This window comes from Cetorhinus maximus, chromosome 5 (assembly GCF_964194155.1).
Source record: "Cetorhinus maximus chromosome 5, sCetMax3.hap1.1, whole genome shotgun sequence".
NCBI classification, from domain to species: domain Eukaryota; kingdom Metazoa; phylum Chordata; class Chondrichthyes; order Lamniformes; family Cetorhinidae; genus Cetorhinus; species Cetorhinus maximus.
Window position 1 is genome coordinate 22393971 of NC_135883.1, and position 27189 is coordinate 22421159.

The window sequence follows — 27189 nt, forward strand, 5'->3', positions numbered from 1 at the left end:
GGGTTACTAATTTACGCCATGCCCTGTACTGCACTTGGTCTGAGGTGTACAAATTTCTTTTGTTTTTCACTGAGAATATTACTTATGTCAAAGGATCGCACAGCAGTTTTGAATTAATTATTTTTTGCTACAATGTGTTAATTATCCTTAATAGATACTATAAAAATATATTGGGGTGAAATTGGTTTTCAGTGGAAGTGCAAAATGGGTGATAGCAAATGAGCAGCCCATTTCACAGCACACCTGATTTCTTGCAACCCTGGTGTCCTATTTGACCTCAAGCTGAGAACCGACACAAAATTCTCTCCACCACAAAGACCATTTACTTCTGCCTCTGTAACATCACTCACCTCTCATTCTACCTTAGCTCAGCTGTTGCAAGTGTCCTTATTCAAGTCCTTTATTGTCACCTCCATACTTAACTATTTCAATGCTCCCCAGCTGCCCTCCCATCCTCCTCCTCCCTCCATAAAGTTCAGCTCATCTGACATTCCGCTGCCCTTGCCTGCCCATCCTCTGAATTTAAAATAAGCGGAAGAGAGTTGTTTGTTCAGTCACACAGAAAGTTTACCTAAATATGTGGACAAGTGAATCAATACTTTCTGGAACAAAGAAAGGTGAGGATGGTCAATGAAAACCATCTGAAACACAAAAGTCAAATAAAACTTTAGTAAAGTATTACGATAAAGGAAGATGAATCTATCTTCTGCATTTAGAACAGGTTTTTTATCTCTTAGCATAATGAACTCTAGCCTTTCTAGAGAGGCTTGGAAGCAAGCATCCAGAGCAGGATTGGAAGAGCATAAAGAAGTGCAATGATCACTACTTATAACATATTATCCAAGGGTCAACTTTCAATCCTCCAGAACTATCTTAGTAGCAATGCAAAGAATAACCAGGCAAGGCGTGTAATGGTCTAACAACACAATATCACCTGATTAATGCCCCAGCAAATTGGAAAGTTCTGGTTATCCGTCTCCCTGGGCAGAATTTTAGGCATGTGCCTGACCCGATCAGATGTAAAATAGCGTGAGAAGATGTCGGGCGGGCGTCCCAAAGTTATTCCGCACGCACGCAATCTTCAGGTCGGCGGGCAAGCGCAGGTGTCGGAGCCGTGCCTGCCATCAATTAAAAGGCCACGTAAGGCCATTAAAAACCAAATTGATCCCAATTTTACGTTGCCCGTGCGACTTTGCGCTCATCGCACGGGCAGGCAGGCAGCCCACATTTTGCAAAACCTCATCCAAGGGTCGGGATAAAAAGGGTCAGCAGCATTGCCAGTGTGAGTAGTGAGGAGATAGTTTGCTGCCGGTTGCTTATTTGAACTAGACAGCTTCATCTCTGTTCTAAGCTTCATTCTTAGCATTTCCAGGATCATTTCAGGACTCATTGGTGTCTTCAAGGCCCCTGGAGGATTCAGACCGTGTGGACCCTTCCAGGTATCAGACAGCCTTCTGTGACCCTGGCAATGGAGATTGTGGTCCCTGCTGGTGGCACCTTCTCTGAGGAGGAAGAGAGGGTCAGAAGGGAAACGAGGCCAGGTGTCCCAATGCCGCTTCCAGGGGAGCGACCTTTGGGAGGAGAGGTGCAGGCACAAGGGGCGCAGGGCCAGCAGATAGTCCAAGGCAGAAGGTGCCACAGAAGACACCACTATCCTGCTGCCAGGGTTTACGGGCAGCAATGCAGCTACCTCGATATGTCCGAAGTGCAATGCCGAAGGAGTCTCTGCCCACCAGGGAGATTGTGACCTTCATTTGTCAGATGATTGGGCCTGAGATCAGTTCCGGCTGTGTGGATGGACATCCCATGCCAGTGGCTCTGAAGGTCACAGTGGCCCTCAAATTCTATGCCTCCGGCTCTTTCCAGGGGTCAGTGGGGGATCTTTGTGGAGTGTCCCAATCAGATGTCCACAGTTGCGTTAAGCTGGTGACAGAAGCTCTGTTCAAGTGGGAAATGACATTTATTCATTCCTATACAGATTAGGCCAGCCAGGCTGAGCAAGCCAGAGGCTTTGCAGCGATTGCTGGGTTCCCCCGCATCCAGGCTGCAATCAACTGTGGCCATGTGGCCATCAAGGTGCCAGCAGGTCAGCCGGGTGCCTTCGTCAACAGGAAGAGATTCCACTCAATGAACGTCCAGATAGTGTGTGACCATTGTCATGGCCCACTGGGAATTAGTGCACCGTAATATCAAACCCCACTGTTCCCCGAGCCGCGACAAATGTGAAAAGTTTGACCAAACCACCAGATTGCCCCAATTCTACCAAACTGTATAATTTAGGTTAACAGAATACAAGCACCAGGTTTGTAAACTTAATAAGTAAATGACTGTTTATTGAACAAACTCATTAACCAGTGGCAAAAGAAAGAAATATGAGCTGCTAATTTCTAACACTATAACTTAAACCTCTACCCCTTCTTAAATCCCTACACACACACACACACACCAGGGATTTTAAGGGTGGGATAAAACAGTTCAATAGCACCAATTCCAGAGTACAAGATTTGATGGGTTGATCTTGATCGGTGTCTTCCAAGTTCCTTTCCGTTCTTGTTGATGACACGAGATGGTCTCCCAGCACTGTCAATATTTAGTTCACTGGTTGAGCACTTGCCTTTCAATGGCTCTAACAGTGATTTTTCCCCTTTGCCTCTCAACAGGGCTTTTCAGAGAGAGAGCAGGTTATAGAGGTCTGAGAAGAAAAGCCAGCTAGCTTATTGTAGAATTACTGGGATCTTCCACACACAGGAGAGAGAGGTTTTAGATCTTTAGATCTAAAGCTCCTCCTTTCAGGCAAGGAGCTATTTGCTGCACTGCTACCACACAAAACCCTAGTCACCTTGTCAGGAACCAATTAAATTGCTGTGTCAGGCAGCTCCCTTGGTCCAGGACTCCCTTCCGTCACCATCCTGTCTTTCATGGCACACTCTGTTCCAGGACTGCAACATTGTATATATCTCTCATCCTGTTCCAGTGGACATGTCTTTCAACCTGCAGCCATTGTAATTCTAATCCATAGTCCAACAGAAAATAAAGAGACACGTTCTTTACAACAGTCCAACAAAATAAAAAGATATGTTCCTTACACCATAGGACGCAGATTCTGCAAGTCTGTGTGTCGTACCCTGGCAGATGCCATGACGCTTATATCCTGAGACACTCAGGTGCCGAGGCTATTCAGTGCTCCAGCCCGACTGGATGGATGGCTGCTGGGTGACAAGGGCTATCCGTTGAAAAGGTGGCTCATGTTGCCTCTCAACCACCCAAGAACAGGCGGAGCAGCATTATAATAGGAGTCATGCCTCCACAAGGGCGGTGATAGAAAGGACCATAGGGCTTCTGAAGATGCGCTTCCGATGCCTGGATCATTCAGGGGGAGCGCTACAATACCCCCTAAAGCGGGTGTCACTGATGGTGGTTGCAAGCAGCGTTCTCCACAATCTGGCACTGGCAAGGAGGGACCCACTGGAGGAAGAGGATCTTGAGGCAGCTTCACAGGCCACAGAGGATGAATCCAGTAGTGAGTCAGAAGTGGAGCACGGTGAGGAGAACGCTGGGGGCATGGAGGCAGATCTCTGTATCCTTCAGGGAGGTAGGGACGCCTTGATCCAACGCTCCTTCAACTAGACTGCCAAAGGTCTGCTTCCACCTCAAGCCAGGGCTGCTGCCTCCATCCAGGAAGTTTCATTTGAACCCAAAGTCTGCTCAGTGCCTGTGCAATAAGGTTTAGAGACACTCACGTCCAGCATTTGATACTGGCATACCCTGCACCAAAAAAATAAAAAGGTGAAGCATACTCAGGACATTATGCCAAAACAAAATTTATGTAATTTTCACAATCCAAGCAAATTAACATAGCCTCCTCTGGTGTTCATTTCCACACCAGTAAACATAGGCAAAACATTATAGAACAGAAGACCACCCGTGAACGGTCCCTCTTGTGCTCATGATGCCTTAAACATACTTTTACAAGTCCTATGTCTTGGTGCCCTCCCTACTGGCAGCAGCATTGGAGGCTGCCTGCTGACTCTGGTGTCTTGTTGGCCTTGATGACCTTGGCGGTCGTGCTCTGGCCAGAGGAGCCTGTGCTGGCCCCACCTGTGAGGGAGCGGCCAGTGCCACGACTGGCATCTCCCCAGTCATTGCAGTCTCATCAAATGCAGCGGTTACTGGCAGAGGGGTGGAGGAGCTGCTGCCATCATCCAGAGCGCCCTGAGAGGAGCCCACAGAGACAACAAGCAGCTAGTGCGCCAACATGAGGTTGCTTTGGACCTCCCTGCTCGCCATTGATGGATGGGTACCTAGCTGGGATACTGGGTGCCTCGTCCATCTCCAACACTGGCACTGACCACCTGAGATCATTGCCTGTGTGAGGGCTTGCAGGTGCGAGCGCAACTTCAGGAACCCCTGATCCTATCCCTGGAACTTCCCCTCCATGAGAGTTGCCACTCTCTCAATGGAGAAGGCAGTGCGCTCAGCCATGAGGGTCAACACAGTGCTTAAGCTCCTCATGGACTCCTCCAAAACAGAGACCATGGCACGCAGACCCTCATGGATCTCTGCCAGATCCTCCCGCACATCCCGCTGGACATCCAGTATCTGCCACCTAATGGACGACTCCAGAGGCTCATCATCTGTCTTTAACTCAGCATTGTCCTGGTCTCCAGCAGTTCTCCGACTGCCGGTGCCCTGGGCACTCTTTGCCTCTGCCTGCACCTCAAGCGAGTGTGAAGTGCCCTCTCTAATGTGCACCGAGATACTAGCCAAGGTTCTAATGCCCACCGAGGTGCTGCTATCTGCGCTGGTGCCTGCTTCAGAAAGCAGGCGTGGCGCAGGTGCACCTGAAGCCTGGCGGTCCTCTGGCTTCAGGGGTGGCTCTTCAGGGCCCTGCGAACGAGTGTCTGCTGGTGAATCTAAAGGAGAACAATGACATGCCTTTAGTTTAAGTCATCGCATTATCACTGTGCATGCCAGGCACCCTGGTGAGACAATGGAGATCTTCATCATGGTGTTATCGTCTTTCAATGATCAATGGGGACTCCAGTTTTGAGGCTCCCATCAATGAAGAGACGACATAGAATGTTTGCACCATCCAAGACTCCCACCTCTGTGCACTGAACTCTTACCTTCATCTGACACTGCAGCCTTTCCACGAATGGCTGATCGAGGTGTGTGGTGCCTCTCCAGCTCCAAGGCGTCCTGCTCAAATCTGCTCAGTATTAGGATGTTTGGAGGGCCTCTGCCTGTCCGTGACCCCTCAATGTTGTTATGGCTCATCTTCTCCTGAAAGGACAGAGGAGCATTGATTAGTCCACTCTCTACCTGCAGCACCATTGCAGCCTGACCAACCCCATCTGAGGAACACCTTGCGGGGCACATCTGAGTTGTGGCCCTCGAGCTGCAAGGCCCTCAGTCCAAGCAGCCAGGCTCATCCCCTTGGCTAGCTCCGGCGTCATTGACAGTTGGCACTCAGACTCTAAAACCCTTGAGTTCCCCACAGGGTGGGGGTGGGGGGGTGGGGAGGTGGGGGGGGTGGGGGGGGGTGGGTGGGGACGGCCAGCCCTTAACACTTCACCACACTGATCCATGCCAACAAGATACTCACCCTTCCTGGGCACAGCAGGTCATTGAACCTTTTGCGGCGCTGTGCCCATGTGTGCAGCACAATGACATGGCTACTGACCTGGGCTGCCACCTCCTCTCAAGGCCTTTTTGTCTGGTGCGGTGGCCTCCTCCTTCCATCTCTGGGAATGAGGGTGTGCCTCCTGGCAGCCACCTCCTCCAGGAGGACCATGAGGCACTTGTCCGAAAACTTGGCCGAGTGCCCACCCGACCTGCTCTTCCGCCTGGTGTTTCCAGCTGCAGTTGAGGCCATAGCTTCGGTCTTCAGCAGGCAGAAGATATGTTCTTCCCTGGCAGCCTTCAAGGAGCTGACTTTGCCGTTTTTAACCGCCCGCCAAGCTGCCATTGGACCCGGTGCCCAACAGGCCCTTAATTGGCCAGCCAGTGTGAAGTCGCGGTCAGGGGCTGATCGCAGGCGTGGGCTCATTCCCTGACCGGTCCCCGGCCCACCAATTGCACATGCCCGCCAAGGGTAAAATTCAGGCCCCTCTGTATATATTGTTCTTTCCCTTTGCTCTATATCCAACCTGTATCTCTGCACTCCTTTCTAACTCTTAATGTACATCTTTTCTCTCTGCCAAATGTATATCTGTTTTCCTGTGACTACCACTGTGTGACTGAATGTCATGTCAGCTCTTTATTTCTCTTTACCTCCCCCTCTCTGTGTACTTGTGCTTTTCTGTAGCTTCTTCTCTCCATGTTTTGGGGTCCCTTTTTCTTTCTCCTGGACCTATTTTTTGTTTCTTTACTTGTCCCATTTCCATTTCCTTTTGCCCTGCACCACCATACGTTTTGTAATTTAAGCTCCATCCTCCACCTATCACAAAGCTTTGGTTTTGTTCTTTCCTCCCTTTGCCTCCTTTCTCTGCCTCTGTACGTGCTTACAGCCTGTTACGCACGCCTCTAAGTTTTTCCAATTCTGATGAAAGGCTATCAACTTGAAATATTAACTTTGTTTCTCTCTTCTCAAATGCTGTCTGACCTGTGGAGCATTTCCAGCATTTTCTGTCCCTAAATCAGCAATAGTTGGCACAAAGTTTGGTAACCTCACTTAGAGTGGACTTAAACATGGCAAATGTGAAAAGAGGATATTTTTACACTGGTGCTGTAGGTTGAGAAGTTGCGATGAAGATTCACTGTTGGAGCAAAATAGCTAACCCATGCTTTCCATCGCCTGAGATCTTAACAATTCCAATGCTGAAATGGTGATACAAGCAGTGAAAGTGCCCCATTTCCAGCACTGACATCCCTCATTTTAATTCATACCTTTTTATTCAACTAGCCTGTACTGTGATCAAATACTTTTAGTTCCACCAATTACACAGAAGCAGGTCATTCAGCACAACAGGTCTCTGTCGCTGCTTATACCCTACATGAGGCGATTTCACCTGAAGAGAACCCAATGGCTCCTAGCTGCTGGTTAACAGAAAGGATCCAACAAACGAAGATTCCCAGATGAATGCACACTGAAGGATCTTCCCCTTGCAGTGATCCAGTGGCAGCTTAGGATCAGACTATAATCCTTGGTCGAAAGCAATGAGTCCTCCCATCATACAGACCCAACCTTTCCCACAACCATTACAGACCTGATTGTAATCCCCACATTGACAAAGGATGAAGCTGGAGCTGTATCTGTGGAAAAGAAACGCAATTATCAGTTTTATCATTTCCTCTTCTAAAAGGCATTGATTCTGGAGTACGCTGTTGTGGGGACTGGTTCCAAGGATTTCTGGGAGTGAGTTACAGGCTATAATCTAATCAAGGAATTCAGGAGGTTTGTCTCTAGAATAGCAAATACCCAGGAGGGAGTTACATGCTGGATCCTAGTCAAGGAGTTCACCCATAAATTTCTTGAGACTTTGGCCCAAAGATTGTTGCGGTCAGACAGGGCAGGGAAGTTGTGATGGAATCTGATTCTGGCTGAATTTATCCTTGTTTTCTTGGTCCCCTCAGAGTCCAGGTGAAGTGTGCAGACATTTCTTCTGCACCCAGCCCCACCTCACCCCTCTTATGCCAAGGGCCTTGTCTGGAGAAATTTCTGCGCTTTCCAAGCAAAATTCCACCCTTCATGCCCTTTGCAGACCTCAGCAAAAATCAGGGCTGGTGTGAGTCCTGTTGAGGCTGGCAAAATTGTTATTACAGAAAGGTAATTGTTCATGGCAGCATAAGATTCGGAGGGAGGATTTTCTCTGGGGCCTTGCCAGGTCTCTTCTTTTCCATTGGAGGCAACATGGTGCTGTTCCAATATTCTGGCTGGTGGTTCTAGTTGTGTGCTGTTCACAAGCACCTGGCCTGGTCCTGCAAAATGCCCCACTCCCAAGATTTGAGGTGAGATCTCTGGTTTAGGCTGGGACAGTTAAGGGTTCTGCTCTTGTGCCATGATAGCAGATGCCCCAGGAATACCAGGGCCATTTTATTTCGCCGATAAGTACCGGCCCTCCTGCACCAATTACCTCTCAGTCAGGGGTTAAATTTGTTCTGCTAGCTGAAGGAAATGACACATAAGAAGAACCCAATTAATAAACAGCGGGGAGAAGATGCAAGCTTTCTGGGAATGTCACCAGCTCTGATCGGGACCACATTCCCTCATTTCTTCAGTTACTTTGTTAGTGATCCCACTGCTAAATTTCACGGCACATGGCTGTGTTTTATTTGCTCCAGGTTTTTTGGTGTGCCATCTTATCCCTTTAACGAATGGATAAAAAATGCATCTTCATGCCTTTCATCAGGTTCTTCATTGCAATGTTTGAGTTTGCTGGAAGTGTAGGTAGCATGTCAGTAGCTGTGTTTATTGATGGAAGCTTTATATATAAATTAACATCTTTGGTTAAAATTACTAATAGCTTAATTGCAGTTAATGTCACGTCTACCTTGGGAAGTAGGTGGAAGTAGTCATGGGAACCACATTACTGACAAAGGAATTCAGTGATTTTGGCCGGAATTTTATGGCCCTGTTGCAACAAGGTCAGGGTTGTAAAATGCGGCGAGCCATTCTAAACTCCATTGACTTCGGCGGGAACGTGAAACCCCACCCTTTACTTTTAAGGAAGCTTGTGAAGAGACAGACCTCAGACTTCATTTTAATTGTGTCACATTTGTTAGATATGGATAGGTCTCCACAAACTACTCAGGCTTGTAATAAAAGCAGAAGCTTGCTTTGGGGCTATTAGCAGGAAGGATTAATTTATCGTGACTTTATAATTTAAGAATATTTTGAGATATTCGTAGAAGCTTTTGCAGGTGCTTCAACAAATTCATCTGAACTGAATAATTCATAAATTCTATAGAAAGACTTGCCTTTATACAGCACCTTTCACAATCACTGGATAGCTCAAAATAGCTTCACCTCCAATGAAGCTCTTTTTCTGAAATGTAGCCACTGTTGTTATGTAGGATACACAGCAGCCATTTTAAACAGCAAGCTCCCAGGAACAACAATGTGTTGATGACCAGATAATCGGTTTTTGTGATGGTGATTGAGGGATCAGTATTGGCCAGGACAACTCCCTCATCTTCTTCGGGACAGTGCCATGGGGCTGGATTTTTAAATGGGTCAGGCTTGGGAATTGGCACGGCTGGATTCTGTGCCAGTTTGCCACCAAGATCCAGATCCTGAGCCATTTTCAATGAGGATGGATTGGCTTCCCAACGGGGAGTGGCAGGCAATCAACTGAGATCAATTATTGTAAATTATGGCTCCGTTCCCGCACTAACTGGAATTTCCAGAATGTGGACAGCCCATGTTGGCAATGTGGTTGGGGAGTATGAACGATCAAATGAGGGACACCCGTACCCGGACCCATAATGGTCATTGGGCCACAGCTGCAGCCGTTGCCTGTCCTTGGAGGGCTGCCTTTCCAGGATCATGGCCAGGTAACTGTGGCTTTTTAAAGAGTAAAAACAATTTACTTTCACTTGTCCCTCGCAGTCCCCACACTCAGCTAGTGGGGCTGCCGATCACCGAGTGTTGGAAAGCCTCCCATTGGCCCTCCAGCATCGGGAACTAACCCGACATCCCTGATTGGATGGCAAGCCCACTCCCTGACCTTTAATTGGTTGGAGTATTGAAGATTGCGGTGGTCATGCATAAAGCACACCATGGTGGGGTGTGGGAGGGATCGGGACCTGGAATTAGCCCCCATTTATGGTTCCTGATTGCTCATTGAAAATCCAGCCTGTGGGATCGTTTATGTCCACTTGAGAGGACAAGCAAGACTTCAGTTTAATGTGACAGTGCTGCACTCCCACCATACCACACTCAAGTATCAGCCTTGATTTTTACACTCAAATCCTGGATTGGGACTCGAACCTAAAACATTCTGATTCAGAGTCAAGAATGCTACCAATGGAGCAACGACTGACACAAGCTCTATAAGCAGTGGTGTAGTACTGCCAGAGTGCACCGGAGTGCCATTCTGGCACATCCAACCAGGGCCCAGGGAGCAGCGTGCCAGGGAGCAGGGCTCAGGGGGTGGACTTCTGGCATCCCAGGGAGGAGAGGCTGGCTGCGAGGCCTGGCAGTGAGACACTGCAGAGAGGAGCCCCAGGTTGGTGGGAGGTGGTGGGGGGGTCGGGCGGGGGTTGCAGTTGGGAGGGGGCCTGGGTAGGGGAGGAAGAGGGTGACTGCTATGTGTGTGTGTGAAACCCGTTTGTATCCAAGAAACGGGTCCGCTCCTTCAGGTGTGAGCCGATCCTGACAGCGGTATCCACCTATGGATGCACCACCTGGCATTTCGATGTAGTTGGCTACTGGAAGTGCTCAAGGGCTAGCTGCCATCGCAGTAGGATGTGGCATACAGGAGTGCACCACCAGCTCACTGGGAGAGAAAAGCGCATACTATAGGTGCATCCTTCACCCTGGCACAGAGGCTAGGCCAAGTCAGTCCAGTTCAAGCCTACATTCCCCCAACAAGAACAATGAACTCTGCTTTTTGATTAATGCCCTTTCTTCCTTTGTGTTATCATAAACAGGAGCGACTCAGGCAATGGCCTCTATTATAGAATCTCAGCACCAGGGCTGCGATTTCTTTAGGCTTCCCATCCTGATAAATATTTTATAAGGGTCAAGACTTGGGTCACGTAAAGCCAAATTCTCTCGGGATATAGGGGTTGCTTTAGACCCCAGGAGTTTTGTCAATCACTTCATTTATCCTATTTGAAGCACAACCACAACACCTAAAATGAAAAGGTTAAATTATGCTAATTGGTCAGAAATGAGGGTGAGTCATCTTATTCAATAGATAGGATGCCAGGGAAAAGATAGTTGTGGATGCTGCAAAAGAATTTCTTCCTTACTCAACATGTTAGGAAGTAATGGATTTAATCAGTAGCAAGTACTCCTGACATAGTATCCGGTTTCCATATGGGAACTGTAGAATTTCACAGCACAGAAGGAAGCCACTTGGCCCATCAATGTAACTGCACAGTTCCCGGGAACTGCACATCGTCCTATTCCTCATACTGCTCTGTTTTTTAATATCAGATATGAAACTTATGATGAGTTCTATTCCTGTTTCTGGTGGGAATATTCCATATCTAAACGGCGCCTCAATTCATACCAATAGTCATCGTAGCGTCAGATTTAATTGGTTCCGAAAATTCCTACTGCAGACAACTTGGTACCTGCTGTAGGAAAGGGCTCAATTTTCAGGTATGAGGAAAGGTTTCAGAAAAGGAGTCTGGGGTGTGCCGGTTGATGGAGATAAGTAATAGGGAAGAAAAATAAGGTAATTTAAATATATAGTCAAAAAATCTTATGTCCTTTTCATAAATAGGAGAGTATATGCTAAGCTGAAATCTAAATGACTTAGGGCAGAATTTTCTACCTGTCAGGCGGGCGGAGCGGGCATGGACCCGATTGCTGCCCGCGATCGGGTCCGCGCCGCCATTTTATTCAGACGGGCCAATTAAGGCCCGCCCGCCGTGAATCACAGCTCTCGAGGACAGCAGGAGTGGGCGGGCGGTGGTGGGACTGCAATCACCGCCGGGTCCAATGGTGACCCTGCCGGCCTGTTTTAAAAAGTTGCTGAAGCCTTTCAAAGGCTGCGAATCACGGCCAGTGGAAGGGCTCCCCAGAGCGCTGCTGGTGAGCAGGCCAGGCAGGAGGGTAGGGCAGGAGGGCACTGTGCCCCTTGTTTTTCTGACGATTGCCTTGCTCTCCTCCTCGAGGAGGTGGCAGCACGGTGGGAGGTCCTCGTACCCCCGGACAGAACTAGGAGGCCCCCCCCACATGAACAAACGTGCCTGGGAGGAGGTGGTGGAGGTGGTGAGCTCCTGTGACGTGGTGCAGTGCAACTGGATCCAGTGTCGCAAGCGCTTCAACAACCTGTTGTGCTCAGGGAGGGTGAGTACCGTGTTGGCATTGGTCACTTAACCCAGCAGGTAGGCTTTCCCCCACATGGTGCCACAAACCCCCCCACCCCCAACCCGCTCACCGAGTCTGAGTTTAGTGACTGCAGTGAATCATTGACGGCATGTGTCCTTCGTTGGGTGGGCCAGCAGATATTGCCCATGCCAATGTCACCCTGAGAGGTTGGTGAAGAGATGGGCCCTGCACCCACAGCATGTGGTACACTGAGACCCACATTACTGATTTGGGGGCAACCTGAAGGAGCTGCACCTAGGTGCAGTGCTGGAACTCCAGGACATGCTGGGAGGGGAGCTTCAAGATGGCGTTGCACCGATCGATCTGCTGTTCTCTGTGCTCCACGTGCTTGCGCCTCCTTGCAATGGAAGGTTAGACCGTGAGGTGCCTATAGTGATGTAGGCAGTATTTGGCCAAGGGGATGGGGGTGGTGCCGGTGGACAGGCCTAGCATCTTTGTATGTGTTCGGCAGCAGCGGGGTGAGGTGACACTGGAGCCTTGTAATGTCCCACTCTGGTTGGGGTGGGCCGTCCGCGAAGAGAGTCCAGGTACAAGTAGCACTAATCAATGTTCTTCTCTCCTTTTCAGGAGAAGAATGCACATAATGCCGCAGAGCGGGTGAGGACTGGCAGTGCCCCGGCACAGTTGGCGATTCTCAGCCACTTCGAGCAGGAGGCCTAGATTTGGAGAGGCGCCATGCGCACAGGTCCAGCAGTGTCAGTGAGGCTGGGGTGCCACAGGCAGGTATGTTTGCCCAGCACTGAGGTCACCATTGTTCTCCCAGCAGCCATTGCAGTGCTGAATGTTCAGTGATTGAAGGTTGCTACATAGCTTGACCATTGCTTATGGAAGGATGAGCGCATAATGATCCGGGGGACAGGGATGCACATTGACATTGTCTCCACGTTAACTGATCCAATGTCCTTGATCTTCCTTTCAGCATCAGCGGAGCAGGGCCGGGAGGAGAAGCAGCAGAGTCCTGCTCTCAAACCTGAGGGCCCTGAAAGTCTCACCAGCGTCACACCATCTCTGCCAGACAGTCACCAGCGCAGATACTAGCACCTCGGTGGGAATTAGAACATCGGCTAGTGTCCTGGGACACAGTGGTGAGGGCACTTCACAGTCACTGTAGGAGCTGGCAGAGACAGAGTATGCCCATGGCGCCAGCAGTCGGAGGACTGCAGGGGACCAGGCACATGCTCAGTCAGTGCCTGATGATGTGCCTCTGGAGTCGTCCGCGACACAGCAAGCACAGGAAATGCGACCGGGTATGCGGGAGCATCTGGTGGAGACACATGAAGCTATGCTTGGTGGAGGAGTCTGCATGGACTATTGCCAAAGCAATGAGCCTCATGGCCAAGTGCCATGCGTCCTTCCTAGAGAGACTGGCGATTCTCGTGGAGAGGCTCCTCCAGGAGACTAATCAGAGCTTCCTGGGGATGCGCTCAGACCAGCAAGCCCTCACGTCGGCATTGACCTCAGCTGGTCAGTGCCAATGTGGGAGATGGTCTGGGCACCAAATTTCCCAGTTCGGTGTCCATCCATCCACGGTGAGCAGGGATGTCCAAAGCGACCTCACGTCAGCGCAGCAGCTGCCTGTCGTCTCCGTGGGCTCCTCTCAGGGCGCTCCGGATGAGGGCGGCAGCTCCTCTGTCCCTCTGCCAATGACCGTTGCATCCGGTGAGGCTGCGACAACTGGGGAGATGCCAGCTGTGGAACTGGCAGCTCACTCCTAGGCGGGGGCAGCACAGGCTCCACGGGCCAGAGGACGACCGCCAAGGTCAATGAGGTCAACAGGACAGCAGAGTTAGCAGACTGTCTCAGATGCCACTCCCAGCGAGGGGGCAGCACCAAGACATAGCACCTGAAAACGTAAACATAAGGCACCTTAGGCACACCACAGGTTTATCATTGGTGTTTTTGTGTTGGCCCACATTGAGGCCTTTGAGAGTTGGTGTGATTTTTAACACCTTTGTAATTTTGTTTCCTTAAGTTTCTTTGGTTGTAATATTAAATTCAGACATGTCACCATGGCTGAGGGTGCCTTTTCTTCTGCAGGTGGATGGTTTCCAAAAGTGTTATGAGTGATTTGTGGGACATTCAGCTTTATTAACAAGGCCCTTAGTTAATGTTCCGTTCCAGGCAGATTTTGCACTTGGGTATCGAGTATGGAGCCTACAGCCCAGACTTGTCCTGGAGGTCCATATGTGGCATACTAGCTGAAGGTTCATTGGATAAAAGCCTCCTGGGTGTCCCTGCCTCCCTGGACTATACCCGGGTCAGCGTCTACCCCCTCAGCATTTCCCTATGCGTACTCATCCTCGGACTCACTGCTGGACTCATCGTGTGCAGCCACAGCCACTGTGTTGACATCTTCATCGTGCACAGCATCCCCCCTTTCCAGCGCAAGATTGTGGAGAGCGCAGCATGTAACCACTATCAGTGACACATGATCTGGGGGGTACTGGAGTGCACCCCCTGAGTGGTCCAGGCATCGGAAGTGTATCTTGAGAAGACCGATGGCTCTCTCCACCACAGCCCTTGTGGTACCGTGGCTCCTATTGTACTGCTGCTCAGCTTCTGTTCTTGGATGGCGGAGAGGCGTCATGAGCCACCTTCTGAGGGGATAACCCTTGTCACCCAGCAGCCATCCATCCAGCCGGGCTGGAGCGCTGAAGAGCCCCAGCACCTGGGAGTGTCTGAGGATGTAGGCGTCGTGGGAGCTGCCTGGGTACCTTGCACAGACTTGTAGAATCAGCATCCTGTGATCACACACTATCTGCACGTTCATGGAGTGGAAGCCCTTCCTGTTGACAAAGACACCGGACTCACCTGCTGGTGCCTTGATGGTCACATGTGTACAGTCTATTGCACCCTGGACGCAGGGGAAGCCAGCAATGGCCATGAAGCCTCTGGCTCGCTGTGTCTGGCTTGCCTGGTCTCAATGGTAGTGGATGAAGGTCAATGCACGTCTGAACGGAGCTTGACACAAGTGTGGACAGCTGATTGGGAGACACCGCAAAGGTCACCCACCGAGCCCTGGAAGGAGCCAGAGGCATAGAAGTTGAGGGCAGCTGTGACCTTAAGAGCCACTGGCATGGAGTGTCCACCCATACAGTTAGGAGAGATCTCAGGCCCAATCATCTGACAGATATAGTTGACTGTCTCCCTTGAGAGATGGATCCTCCTTCGGCACTGCACCTCAGACATATTGAGGTAGCTGCTTCGCTGCCTGTAAACCCTGACAGCAGGATAGTGGCGTCTTCTGTGGTCCCTTCCGCCTTGGACTATCTCTTGGCCCTGCGCCTCTTGCATCTGCGCCTGTCCTCCCAAAGGTGGCTCCCCTGAAGGCTGAATGTGCACCCCTGACTTCCTCCCCCTTCTAGCCCTCCCTTCCTCCTCAGAGGAGGTGCCTCCAGTGGACAGTTCAGCTCCCATTCCCAGGCTGAGGGAAGGTTTCCTGAAACCTACAGGCCCAAAAAAGATTCCTCACTGCAGAGTGCTGACCTGAAGGTTGAGAGTCCAGACCAAGACGTTGGTATGCGTTTTGAAGTATTGCAGATCACACAGGCAAGTATCAGTAATTTTGAAAAAACAATATTTGACAGAGCACACTCGCGACCCCACTGAGCCCTCTTATCCCGCCCGTGAATGAGGTTTATACAAGTGTGTCCTACCCACCTACACATTGCGCCTGTGCGCTGACCTGGAGATTGCACGGGCGCCGAAAAATCGCCGTCGATTGGCGCCTCCAGGGCCTTAAATGGCCGGTTAATAAATGGAGGGTGCGCATCGGAGATCATCGCGGGCCCGCCCAACGAAATATCGCGATGGCGCTCGCCCGACATCACCATGCGTCATTTTACGAGCAGGCGTGCGGGGCCAATCCCCGTGCGCCAACAGGAAACTTCTGTCTTTAATGAAGGTACACAGGGAAAGTGGTCTCGAAAGTAGATATTTCACAAAGTATAAAACAATGACAAGATTGCATGTATGGGTATCAGATACAGCCGAAGTTAACTAAAGCCACAATTGAATGCCAAAAATGCATTGGAAAAAAGCAACTGATCAGGTGGCATTCCCATGGTAAACTTCATAAGTTCTGTTAGAGGCCAGGAAGCCATACAGGCCCTTTGAAAGATGGGGCATGGTGGTTAGGATTGAGGAGCAGGATATGGCTGAAATGCCAAATATACATTTTGTCTTCATTTTCACTACTGAAGATGATTATACGGGGTAGGTACAAATGCTTTAGATATTGACTCCTTAAGTGTAAAGGCATAAATGGCCTTGCTTGGTTTCAGGCACTGAAGGTTGATCAGGTTGCTGGACCTGACAACATTTAACCTCAAATGCTGTACAAAATCGGAGAGATACTATGCGAGCCATTAATTTAGCTGACTAATAGTTCTTTGAGATCCGGACTAGTTTGAATTGACTAGAGAAAGGGCTTAAAAACAAAAAGCTACTGCGGATGCTGGAAATCCAAAACAAAAACAGAATTACCTGGAAAAACTCAGCAGGTCTGGCAGCATCAGTGGTGGAGAAAAGAGCTGACGTTTCGGGTCCACTTGACCCTTCAACAGAACTGATGCAGGGCTTGATGCATGAATGCTTGCACATGTGCCAATCCCCATTCATTGATATCTAGATAGGAGCACAGGAACAAGAGTAGGCCATTCAGCCCCTTGAGCTTGTTCTGTCATTCAATTAAATTATGGCTGATCTGTATCTTAACTCTATTTACCCAGTTTTGTTCCATATACTGTAAGTAAAGTTTTCTGTAATTCATGTTTTAATAGGCTTGAGTGAAATAATTAAACTGTAGCATAATTAAATTCTAGCTATGCTATAGACTCATGATTCAAAATACCACATGGTTCAAAATAAAATGCCTACCAGAACTGACATTTTTCACTTAAAAATGTCTTACTGACATTTGGGGACTCAAATCATTGATAAATAGGAAAACAACATAATAGTAGATTTAGAAATAATATGGCCAATACATTTTCTTAGAGCTCCTGCACCTCAAAATTTGCCACTAAACCACTATCTATAAGGGAAAACCCTGATGTATATGAACAAAAAGAAGATAGCTGTGCCAAATAAAAAAACGATTATTGTCTTTCTGATCATTGTTAAATGTTTTACTGGCATTTACTAATGGTACAATGATAAGGCATTATAAGGCATTACAATATGAGAATGCTTCTTCGAGCCTCAAACCCATTATTATAAAATCATAAAGGATGCCAACCGTTCAGCATACTTGTGGCTTGACGTGACAGTGCCCTTTAGTTGATCCATTGTAATTGTAAAACTATCAGCTGTAAAACATGCATTACTTTTTCTTCTTGTGTTGCCTTACATCTGTAAAACAGCAAGGACATAAAGGGATTGGCAAATGCTTGATCCCCCTCCGTAAAGCAGCTTTTTGCAAACAGATAACTGCAGCTTGCGTACAATAAATTTAACGATTGTTCATAACAATAAAATCTTCCCTGTTTGATTAAATCGCTCCAGGGAGACCAAATCTGAGGCTAATGTCTTTGTCACATGTTAAAGGGAAAGTACAAAAGGCCATCTTTAAGGAGTTGCATGATACAGCTGTTTGATAATTTCTTTCTAGGCTCACAGAAGTTAAAACATCTATGCATCCATTCAAGTGAAAGTATAATTTCCAGCAAATTATTTTCTGACTGATTAAATTATTCTTACAAGAAACCTGCCTTTGGATTTGTACTAATTGACCACTTATTTGGTGCATTGGGGGGGGCGGGTATGGGGTTATTCTTCCTGGCGCAGTCTGCCTTCCATCAGGAGAACTAGAATAATAGAACAGCACAGGATGTTTTCTTATGATACTTTTTCTTAATAAAGCCCATGAAAATGTATCAGGAAATTAGAAGCTGAACACCAAACAAACAAAATTCTAGGCATCATTTTCCGTGCTATTGAGTAAAATGATACATCAGCTTCTGGTGCGCAAATCCACCTCATTAATACACACAAGTTATTAGAGGTTAAATTAGGGATAATATTTTCTATGATACATTCTCAGGTTTAACATGTTTGGCTACGGACATACAAATTACATGTTATAGTTCTTGTTGTTTCGCAAATTTCTTGAGCTGCTGATGATTTTGTTGCAATGGCCAGCCTGTAACGAGGTAACCCAGCTCTTGGGAATACTGGGTTGTAATGGTGCTGGGAAACAATAATATCAGCCATCTTGTAAAGGGTGGCCAATCATGAGGTAACATGATGGAAAATTCTATTAAGTTCTGCAGTTGGCGTCAGCTATTTACTTGGGTCAGAGCTTTTCATCATTTTGGTCCAAGTTACCACCCACTATATGAACTGCCATTCTTCCTAACGCCTTCGTTTTCTGGGTGTTTACTGAAAGGCCCATTTTCTCATATGCTTCATAGAAGGAGCCAACAGTGACCTTGAGTTCAGTTTCTGAGTGAGCATGCACACAGGCATCATATTGCACACTTGAGTTCAATGACTGAAGTTGGATTGATTTTGGTTTTAGATTGAAGGCGGCGTAGGTTGAACAGTTAACCGTCTGTTCTGTAAATTATCTCCAAGTCTGTGGGTAATTTGCTGAAGGTAAGTTGCAGCATTGCAGCAAGAAAGATGAAGAGGGTTGGTGCCATGATACAACATTGTTTGACCCCAGTCTTCACTGAGTTAGGGTATGTGGTGATTCCTTTGGTGGTTCCTCACCAGTTAGTGGTAGGACTACATTGACAATGACATCCAAAGAATGCGGGAGGTGAGTTTCACTCTCTCCTCTACTCCCATTTTTCAGAGAGAGAAGAGGGCAGGTATAAGATGTAAACTCTTAATAAAACTTACCACTGTTTTTGCCAAGATGCACCCATTGCAATTTTTGGGTAAGTCTCAATTTAGGTAGCCAACGGTCCTAATGGGAAAGTGTAGGTGCCTCGGTCATTGATTTAAATCAAGATTTTATGACATATTTTAGGAACTTAATGCTATTTTTGGCTTTCACTGGATGGAGAAGGAGCTCCAAGTCTCATTCAGTGGAAGTGAATATCGAGAAGCCATACCAGCAGTTTGTCTGGAGGCTGCTTGGAGAACATGGAAGTAACTTTTGTTTTAATGATTTTTGTTGAGCATGAAAGCTTTTCTAGGCTGCATAAATATTGACTTGCTTTCTGCTGGCCCATTCATGAATTCTACCTTTAAAGTCTCAGCACCAACTTGGCTCCACAGAGGAGTTTTTGGTCCAATTAACGAGAACTGATATGTAGCCAGTGTTTCACAAGCACTGTAATGTTTCTGAGAGACATGCTTATCATGAGTTAAAGTGGATGCTTTTCACATGCAGCCCGAGAGTCAGAGTTTGCACAGTATAGGACACTAAGATATGAAGTGGAGCTAATCTTTTGTATAAACGAGCTTGGTTGATCTCAAGAATTCCAACATGTGAAGGAGAGAAAAGGGAGGGAAAACTACACACACTGGCCTGAATTTTTCCCTCGTTGGGGCACGCGCGATCGGTGGGCCCGGAAGCAGATGCTAAATGCGCTTCCGCCTGCGATCAGCCCCCGACCGCGATCTTACGCTGGCTGGTCAATTAATGGCCAGCCAGTGTGAAATGTGCCCGGAGCACTGCCGGTGGGGGGTGAGAAGAGGGTGGGCGCTGACGACACTGCGGGTGCTGGTGAGCGCTTCCACTGAGCTCCCTGAAGGCAGACAGATGCCTCAGGGAGCTGCCGACCTCCAAATAATAAAAGAAAGCCCAAAAATGCTGCAAAGAAATGTCCACACAACACAATCAAGCACCTGAAAGCAGACATCATTAAAAAAAAGTCCCCAGATATTTATTTTAATTTTAAATCCTAACGGAGATTTCAATGCACCCGTGGATGAGGTTTCATCAAAAATGTAAAGCCCACTTGGCCGATTAGCCCATCCGCCCACTGTAAGGTTAAACGGGCCATGAAAAATCACTGACAGTTGGGCCTTTACTAACTTGTAACAGGGCAACCCACCTTTTATGATTGGCAAGCTCCTTGTCAGCGCATGTTTCATTTTGGCAGCTCCTCAATGTTATTTAATTGAGTCCTGATCACCAAAATCGGGCTTTCTACCAGTGGCATTGGCAGATGGATAGCAAGCCCATCTCTTTTTAATATCCAACTTGCCTCCAAAGACTATGATGGACTAGCAGTGGAAAATGTCAGCCTCCATTCATACTGCTGATGACAAATATGGAATTAAGTAGAGCACCTATTCCAGAATTAATTTGGATCACGTGAGTCAATATTATTTACTAATTTGTATTACAATTCTTTTTACAACCTTAAATAGCATACAAGAACTAAAAGCTAGGAACAGCTGTGCTATATTATTGTCCAAACTCTTAACATGTCCAGCTTCTGACATTCTTCTTCCCACTGTTACCACAGAGCTGTTTACCTAATTGGCAATAAGCATTCTGCACTATTATTGCAAATAGTAATTTCTAGGCCTAAACTTCATGAGGTGGGACAAGAAAAACACAAATCCTGTACAACCTAGCTCAATGTACTTGCCAAAATAATTTCAGTGCTGCAATGTCCAGGGCACACTGCTGTCATTTTAAAAATTGCTCTGAATTGATTCTTGAGCTAGTTTGGCATGCTATGGTATTAAAACTGATAATCTGATTCATAGTTAATTAATGGGAATTTTTATTTTGTTACAAATCATTCCTACTTTATTCTGAATCCGATTCACTACAATTTATTCTTTACATTTATCTTCATTCATCTCAATCTGAAAATTATTAATTTGTCTGATCCTTTTACCCTTTATTCTTCAATCACAACAATTAGGTTTAACTCTTTAAATAATAAAGATGAGTGAGATTGAGATCAGTACACAAAATGTACAATTTGACATTAAACAATCAGTTTAGGAAGACTTGAACCTTTTAATCCTTAAAATATTTTATTACCATAACCAAACTCTCTTAAAGTCTTTTCAAATAGCAATGATAGACTCCACTTGTACCAGTGAATGGAAACTCAAATTAAAGCTATGGGGGTCAATTTGAATGCTTTGGTCTGTGTTTGTGGATTTGAATTGACTGGTTCACACTGAATCTCCCAGTACAGATAGCTGTTTGTGTTGTTTAATTATGCAGCCTTTGTTCTTCAGTATGAAAATTGCACACCTTATTTCATGCAAATTGTCTGTGGATTTACATCCTGTCTGTTAATTCCCTGGGCACTGCTACTGTGTGAGGTCTGCTAGGAAGTGCATTGTGTGGCAGTGCTGTAATCTGACTTCACTTTGCAATTCAGTGCTTGTCCTGTTATGATTTAAAAGGAAGATTCTATTTTGTCCTGGAATGTTTGAAGTACCAGCATGTTTGTTCACATATTCATCCCAGAGATATGGGTGCCAGTATCTTGAAGATTGGATTATGCACAGAAAATCTCACCGTAACTTCATGTCAGCATATCAAGGAAGTGTTTTGACATTGCGTTGACAAGAATCTAATTCTGTTTCTTTGACACACTTTAACCTTGAATTACTGGTACCCCTATGGTATCGTGACTGCCTGATTGTGAAGATGTCACAGTGGAGCTGGAGTAAGTGCTAACTGGATAAGTCCATGCAAGGTTCACAAAGCACATTATGCTATACTACTGCTGCGGAAAATAGGCTACCCGTCTGGATTTCTGGGCATAATTTCTTCCTTCCACAAGAACATGCACAGTTTCATCAGTTACAATGGAGTATCATTGGAGGCTTTCAAGATCAGCAGTGGAGTAAAGCAGCTCTGTGTCCTGATACCAACTCTCTTTCCTCCATGCTGTTATTGTATGCTTTGGTCACTCAAATGAGGGTGTCTGTCTACCTGCATGCCAGAGCCAACGGTAAGCTGTTCAACTTGGCAAGACTGCATGCCAAGACTAAAGTGCATAATGTCTAGTTTGTGAGTTGCTATTTGCTAATGATGCCGCACTGGCATCCCATACTGAAGTTCACTTGCATTGGCTTGTAGATCAGTTCTCCTGGGCCTGCAAGGTGTTTGGACTGACAATCAACATCAGGAAGACCAAAGATATGGGCCAGGATGTACAAACTCCATTGTCCATCAGCATTGACAACCCTGACTCTGGGGATCTTCGACAGCTTCACATTTCTTGGATCAGCAATTACCAGCAACCTGTCCCTTGATGCTGAAATCAGCACCAAGATTGCCAAGGCTGCAGCTGTAATGTCGAAGTTGAGAAGCTGAGTGTGGACCAACAGCAAAGTAACTGAAAATACAAAGCTTCATGTGTATCAAAGCTTCACTGTGTTGTCAGTACCCTCCTTTACAGGAGTGAGGCATAGACAATTTATATAAGCCAAGAAAAGGGGCTGAAAGCTTCCACCTCTGCTGCCTCAGATGAATACTGGGCATCTTCTGGCCAGACAGAGTGCCGAATATGGAAGTATACCATTGACTCCGTTGGCTGGGTCATATGAGCCGAATGGATGACGGGCACATTCCCAAAGGCATGTTCTATGGCGAACTTGCTATCAGCGCGAGACCAACAGGTCGCTCATGTCTGCGATAAGAAGATGTCTGCAAGCAAGAATTCAAGTTGACCGGGAGATCGGAGTCAATGAATGGGAAGTGCTTGCTGCTGACTGGAGTCTCCAACAAGCAGTCAGGAAGGGAATGGAAAAAGCAGAGGACAAAACAAATGACCAGATGGTGGAAAAGAGAGCTCAACGGAAGGGAAAAACATCAGTTGAACTCAAGGCCAATGCTATTCATCTGTGTCAGCTGTGGAAGGGCCTGCCAGTCATGAATCGGCCTCTACAGCCACAATGGCACAAAAAAAACCAGTGACACGGGAGCGGTGCACCAATGAAGAGAAGAACCCCAGGCAGGGGACAGGGAGAGGTCCCAAACAAAGAGCCCCGGGCAGGGGATAGGGACAGGAAGAGGTCTCAGTTAAGTCAAAAAGAGCGGAGCACGAAAACAGGGTCCAAACAAGAAAAAGGCCATGGTGAGCAGACTTTTAGTGAAGACCTGAAGGAGAAGTCCTGGCAATCAAGCCAAGAAGCAACAGAAGGTTGGTGACTCCGGGCCACTGGCCACTGGGGGCGAAGGTACCTCTTTAGAGAAGTAGTGTTCAGCTCAGCACAGCTGAAGAGCTGAAGCTGTGCTTGGGAGTTGGGGCTTGAGCACAGATTCGGGAATCCAGGGGAGTGGAATCTTAGGAGACAAGATTGAAACCCTGCGAGGTGGGCCAAGTTAGAGCGACTTGTGGAGAGAATTCCAAGGTCACACCTTCGAAAGTGAAAACTAGAATCCCTCATGACAGAAATAGAGTTTCAGTGAGATTGGTTGACCCACAGTGTTTACTTTTTTCTGGGTGGGCTGTTGAGAAATCTGTGGACTCTATCTTGATCGCATCTGCCATTTATTGTGCAGTGTGGTGTGTTCAACCACAGTTTGCCTGTTAATTCACATGTACCTCAAATTTACCCTGGGTGTTAGAGTATAAGATAGATATTAGGCCATAACTTCCATGGAGTGGCAATCACAGTTGGATTGCCATTTTGCCCCTATTTACTTACACTAAAATACAGCCGCACCTTTCTCGCCCGACATTACGATTCAGGCCGGGTAAGAAAAGTGCAGTACAGTCTCCAGAAATCCACTCAGTTGAGTGCAGGAGAGTTGGAAAAAAGGAAGCCACTCCCCCTTTTTTACAGCACGAGCTGCTGTAGAGCAGGTAAGTTTAAAGGTCCAGCCATTTTGAAAAGCCAGGGAGAATGTAAGTGTGTAAGGTAAGTGGGCAGGATTGGTTGGGGTGTGATGGGGTGCAACTAGGATGGCCAGGGTAAGGTAGGATGGTCGGGGGTGATTAGGATGGTTGGGGGTGTGTAGGATGGTTGGGGTGGCTAGGATGGTCAGGGGAGGTCGGGTGGTCAGTAGGAGAGGGTGGGTGGTCAGTGGTTGGGGGTGGGGGGGGGGGGTGGTAGGGGGGGGTCAGTTGGGGCTGGGTCATGTTGTCATTGGAAGGGGTGTATCGGGTGTTTAGTGAGGTAGGGTTAGTTGGTCAGTGGGCAGGGGTGGGTGGTCAGGGGGGTGGTTGGGTTGCCAGCAGGGGTGATCAGGCAGGAATTGGGTGGTCAGGGGGGTCGGATGGTTGAGGGGGTGTCAGGTGTTCGGGGTGGGGGGGTGGTCAAGTGGTCAGGGGGGTGGAGACCGGGAAGGGTGGAGGGGGGTGTCAAGTGGTTGAGTGTGGTGGTCGGGTGGTCGGGAGGTTAGGTGGTCGGCAGGATTCATTGGTCAGAGGGTGTGTTGGCTCTGCGTTAGTCATGGGGGGCGGGGTGGGGTAATTGAGGTGGGTGGGGAGGTAGTCAGAGGGGATGGGGGTTAGTTGGGTGGGTGGTGTGTAGTTGGGGGTAGTTGGGAGGTCAAAAAGGCAGTCAGGATTAGTGGTGGTACTCAGGATGTAGGGGGGGTAGGATGGTTGGGGGGTCCTGTGGGGAGGTCGGGGTGGGGGATGTCAATACTATAGTTACCTAGGAGTTAGAAGTGGTTTTCATTCCTCTATCCTTTCCTGGGTAATTATTCCTGTAAGACAACTATTCCTGCAATTTAAATCAGAGTGTCGGATGGTTCCCAGTGCAGGATAACTTCACAATGGAAGTTTGAACTCCCCAGTCAAATATTGTGCAATCCTTACATGGGAAATTCCAGGGGAGGCCTCCCCCAGCATTACCCGAGGTCCTGAAAGCAGATTTCAGGGAGTTAGGAAGGAAATTAAAAAGCAGGACCACAAGGGCAGTAATCTCAGGTACCCCCTAACCCCCTCACCCAGGTACGACGCCCGGAGATCAGAAGTTATGGGCCTTTGAAAATTGTTTTTATCTTTCTGACCTTGTATAGTAAAGTTTATTTTTGTTTGTTCAAAACCAATGGAATCTATGGTTTTTTTCTATTAGCATGTGTTTTAAATCTCAAACTTTGTTGACTTTAAACAACACGTTATTGGTCCCTAACTGGTACTTACCAAAAACTTGGAGGGCTGGTCAAGGATCATAAAAATATGCATATATATTTATTTATATATATACATATATGTGTAATATATATCAAGCTATAGGAAGCAAATGAGATTACAAGGTGTAACATTAACTTGCAGTGTTACAGCGTCTTTAATACAGTAGAGCACTCCATGTCACTTGTAGCTTGCTGCTACAAAACAGTAAAGAATGAATTGTCAAAAAAAAAAGTTCAAAAGGCAGAATGGAGAGTTCAGGTCTACAAATCCTTCCATGTGGCATTCCCAGTCTCGGACAAAATGACCAGAAGGAGTGTTACGACTGGTTGAGGAATGAGCTGCCTCCCCTTTTTTTTCCAACCCCCTTGGCTGGTTGCAACAAAGATTTGTTTAAAATTCTTTCCCCCGTGGATACCTTTCCAGTCCAAATGTATTTTCTTGAGTCAAAGAAAGATATGAGTTTATTAACCACCAAAGCTGAGAAAAAAAATAATAAAAGATGCAACACGCACGCACAGATCAGAGAAGAAAATTAAGAATCCAAATAAAAGTTAAAAAGAATATACGACTAAGTCCTTGGCTTGTCCGTGAGGTGTAGATGGTGGTATGTTGCGACCGATAGGTGATTTTGGTAGAACTCTGGAAAGCTGACTTTGACAATTTTGCAGTCTGTTGGAGATTCGGCCTGTTCCCAGAGGGAGTGATGACCTGCTTGTCTCTGCAGGGGTGACTAAGGAGGCTGTCCTGTTTCTTCCTGCTTGCTGTCCATCTCGGCTTGACAACTTGCCTCCAGCAATAGAGAGAGAGTCAGAGAGAGAGGTCCTGCTTGCTTCTTGTTGTTCTTATTGGTAAAGCACTCGTCTCTAGCAAGAGAGAGAGAGAGAGATTTTTTTTTTTTTTGCAAAAATATACTTTATTCATAAAATATCTTCAATCACATTCCAAACCATTTCAAAAGCAACATTACAAGGGTACAATCCAGGTTAAACTTTTACAAAATGTATCACCAGGTGCATCAGTACAAACAATATTACAATCATTTACAGCCTTTCATTTTGATCTGTACAGCCCGAGGGGCTCTAAACAGTTCCCAGTCTCTCGGTGCGCTGTGGTAGAAAGGTCTTAGACAGCGACCCTTCCCCATTGCGCCTTTGCGGCAGCTGCCCCAAGCTTTAGTGCGTCCCTCAGCACGTAGTCCTGGACTTTGGATTGTGCCAGTCCGCAACAATCGGTCGGGGACAACTCTTTGTGCTGGAAGACCAACAAGTTTCGGGCAGACCAAAGCGCGTCTTTCACCGAGTTGATGATCCTCCAGCTGCAGTTGATGTTTGTCTCGGTGTGTGTCCCTGGGAACAGCCCGTAGAGCACAGAGTCCTGTGTCACAGAACTGCTCGGGATGAACCTCGACAGCAACCACTGCATCTCTCTCCAGACTTTCTTTGCAAAGGCACAATCCACAAGGAGGTGAACAACGGTCTCTTCCCCACCACAGCCACCTCGAGGGCAACGTGCAGAGGGGGTGAGACTCCTGGCGTGTAGGAAGGATCTGACGGGGAGGGCCTTTCTCACCACCAGCCAAGCTACGTCTTGGTGCTTGTTGGAAAGTTCTGGCGATGAGGCATTCTGCCAAATGACTTTGACAGTCTGCTCGGGGAACCATCCCACAGGGTCCACCCTCTCCTTTTCCCTCAGGGCCTCTAGGACGTTACGTGCTGACCACTGCCTGATGGACTTGTGGTCAAAGGTGTTTTTCTGCATAAATTTTTCCACCAGGGACAGGTGGTACGGCACGGTCCAACTACTTGGAGCGTTCCGCGGCAGCGTGGCCAGACCCATCCTTCGCAACACCGGGGACAGGTAGAACCTCAGCACGTAGTGACACTTGGTGTTTGCGTACTGAGGGTCTACGCACCGCTTGATGCAGCCGCACACAAAGGTGGCCATCAGTATGAGGGCGATGTTGGGCACGTTTTTTCCCCCTTTATCTAGAGGCTTGTACATCGCGTCCCTGCGGACACGATCCATTTTCGACCTCCAGATAAAGCGGAAGATGGCTCGAGTGATCGCCGTTGCGCAGGAGTCTGGAATGGGCCAGACCTGCGCCACGTACAGCAACAGCGAGAGTACCTCACACCTGATGACCAGGTTCTTACCCGCAAT

General features: G+C 47.6%; 1 protein-coding gene across 1 annotated transcript in view; it reads right to left on the reverse strand.

The window, feature by feature from the left end:
- Nucleotides 1–27189, reverse strand: part of mycn (MYCN proto-oncogene, bHLH transcription factor) — a 48235-nt gene that overhangs the window by 12298 nt on the left and 8748 nt on the right. Inside the window, exon 3 of the mRNA XM_078541402.1 lies at nucleotides 22008–22252. Coding sequence (XP_078397528.1) covers nucleotides 22008–22252 — 245 coding nt within the window. The remainder of the gene's footprint in view (nucleotides 1–22007; nucleotides 22253–27189) is intronic.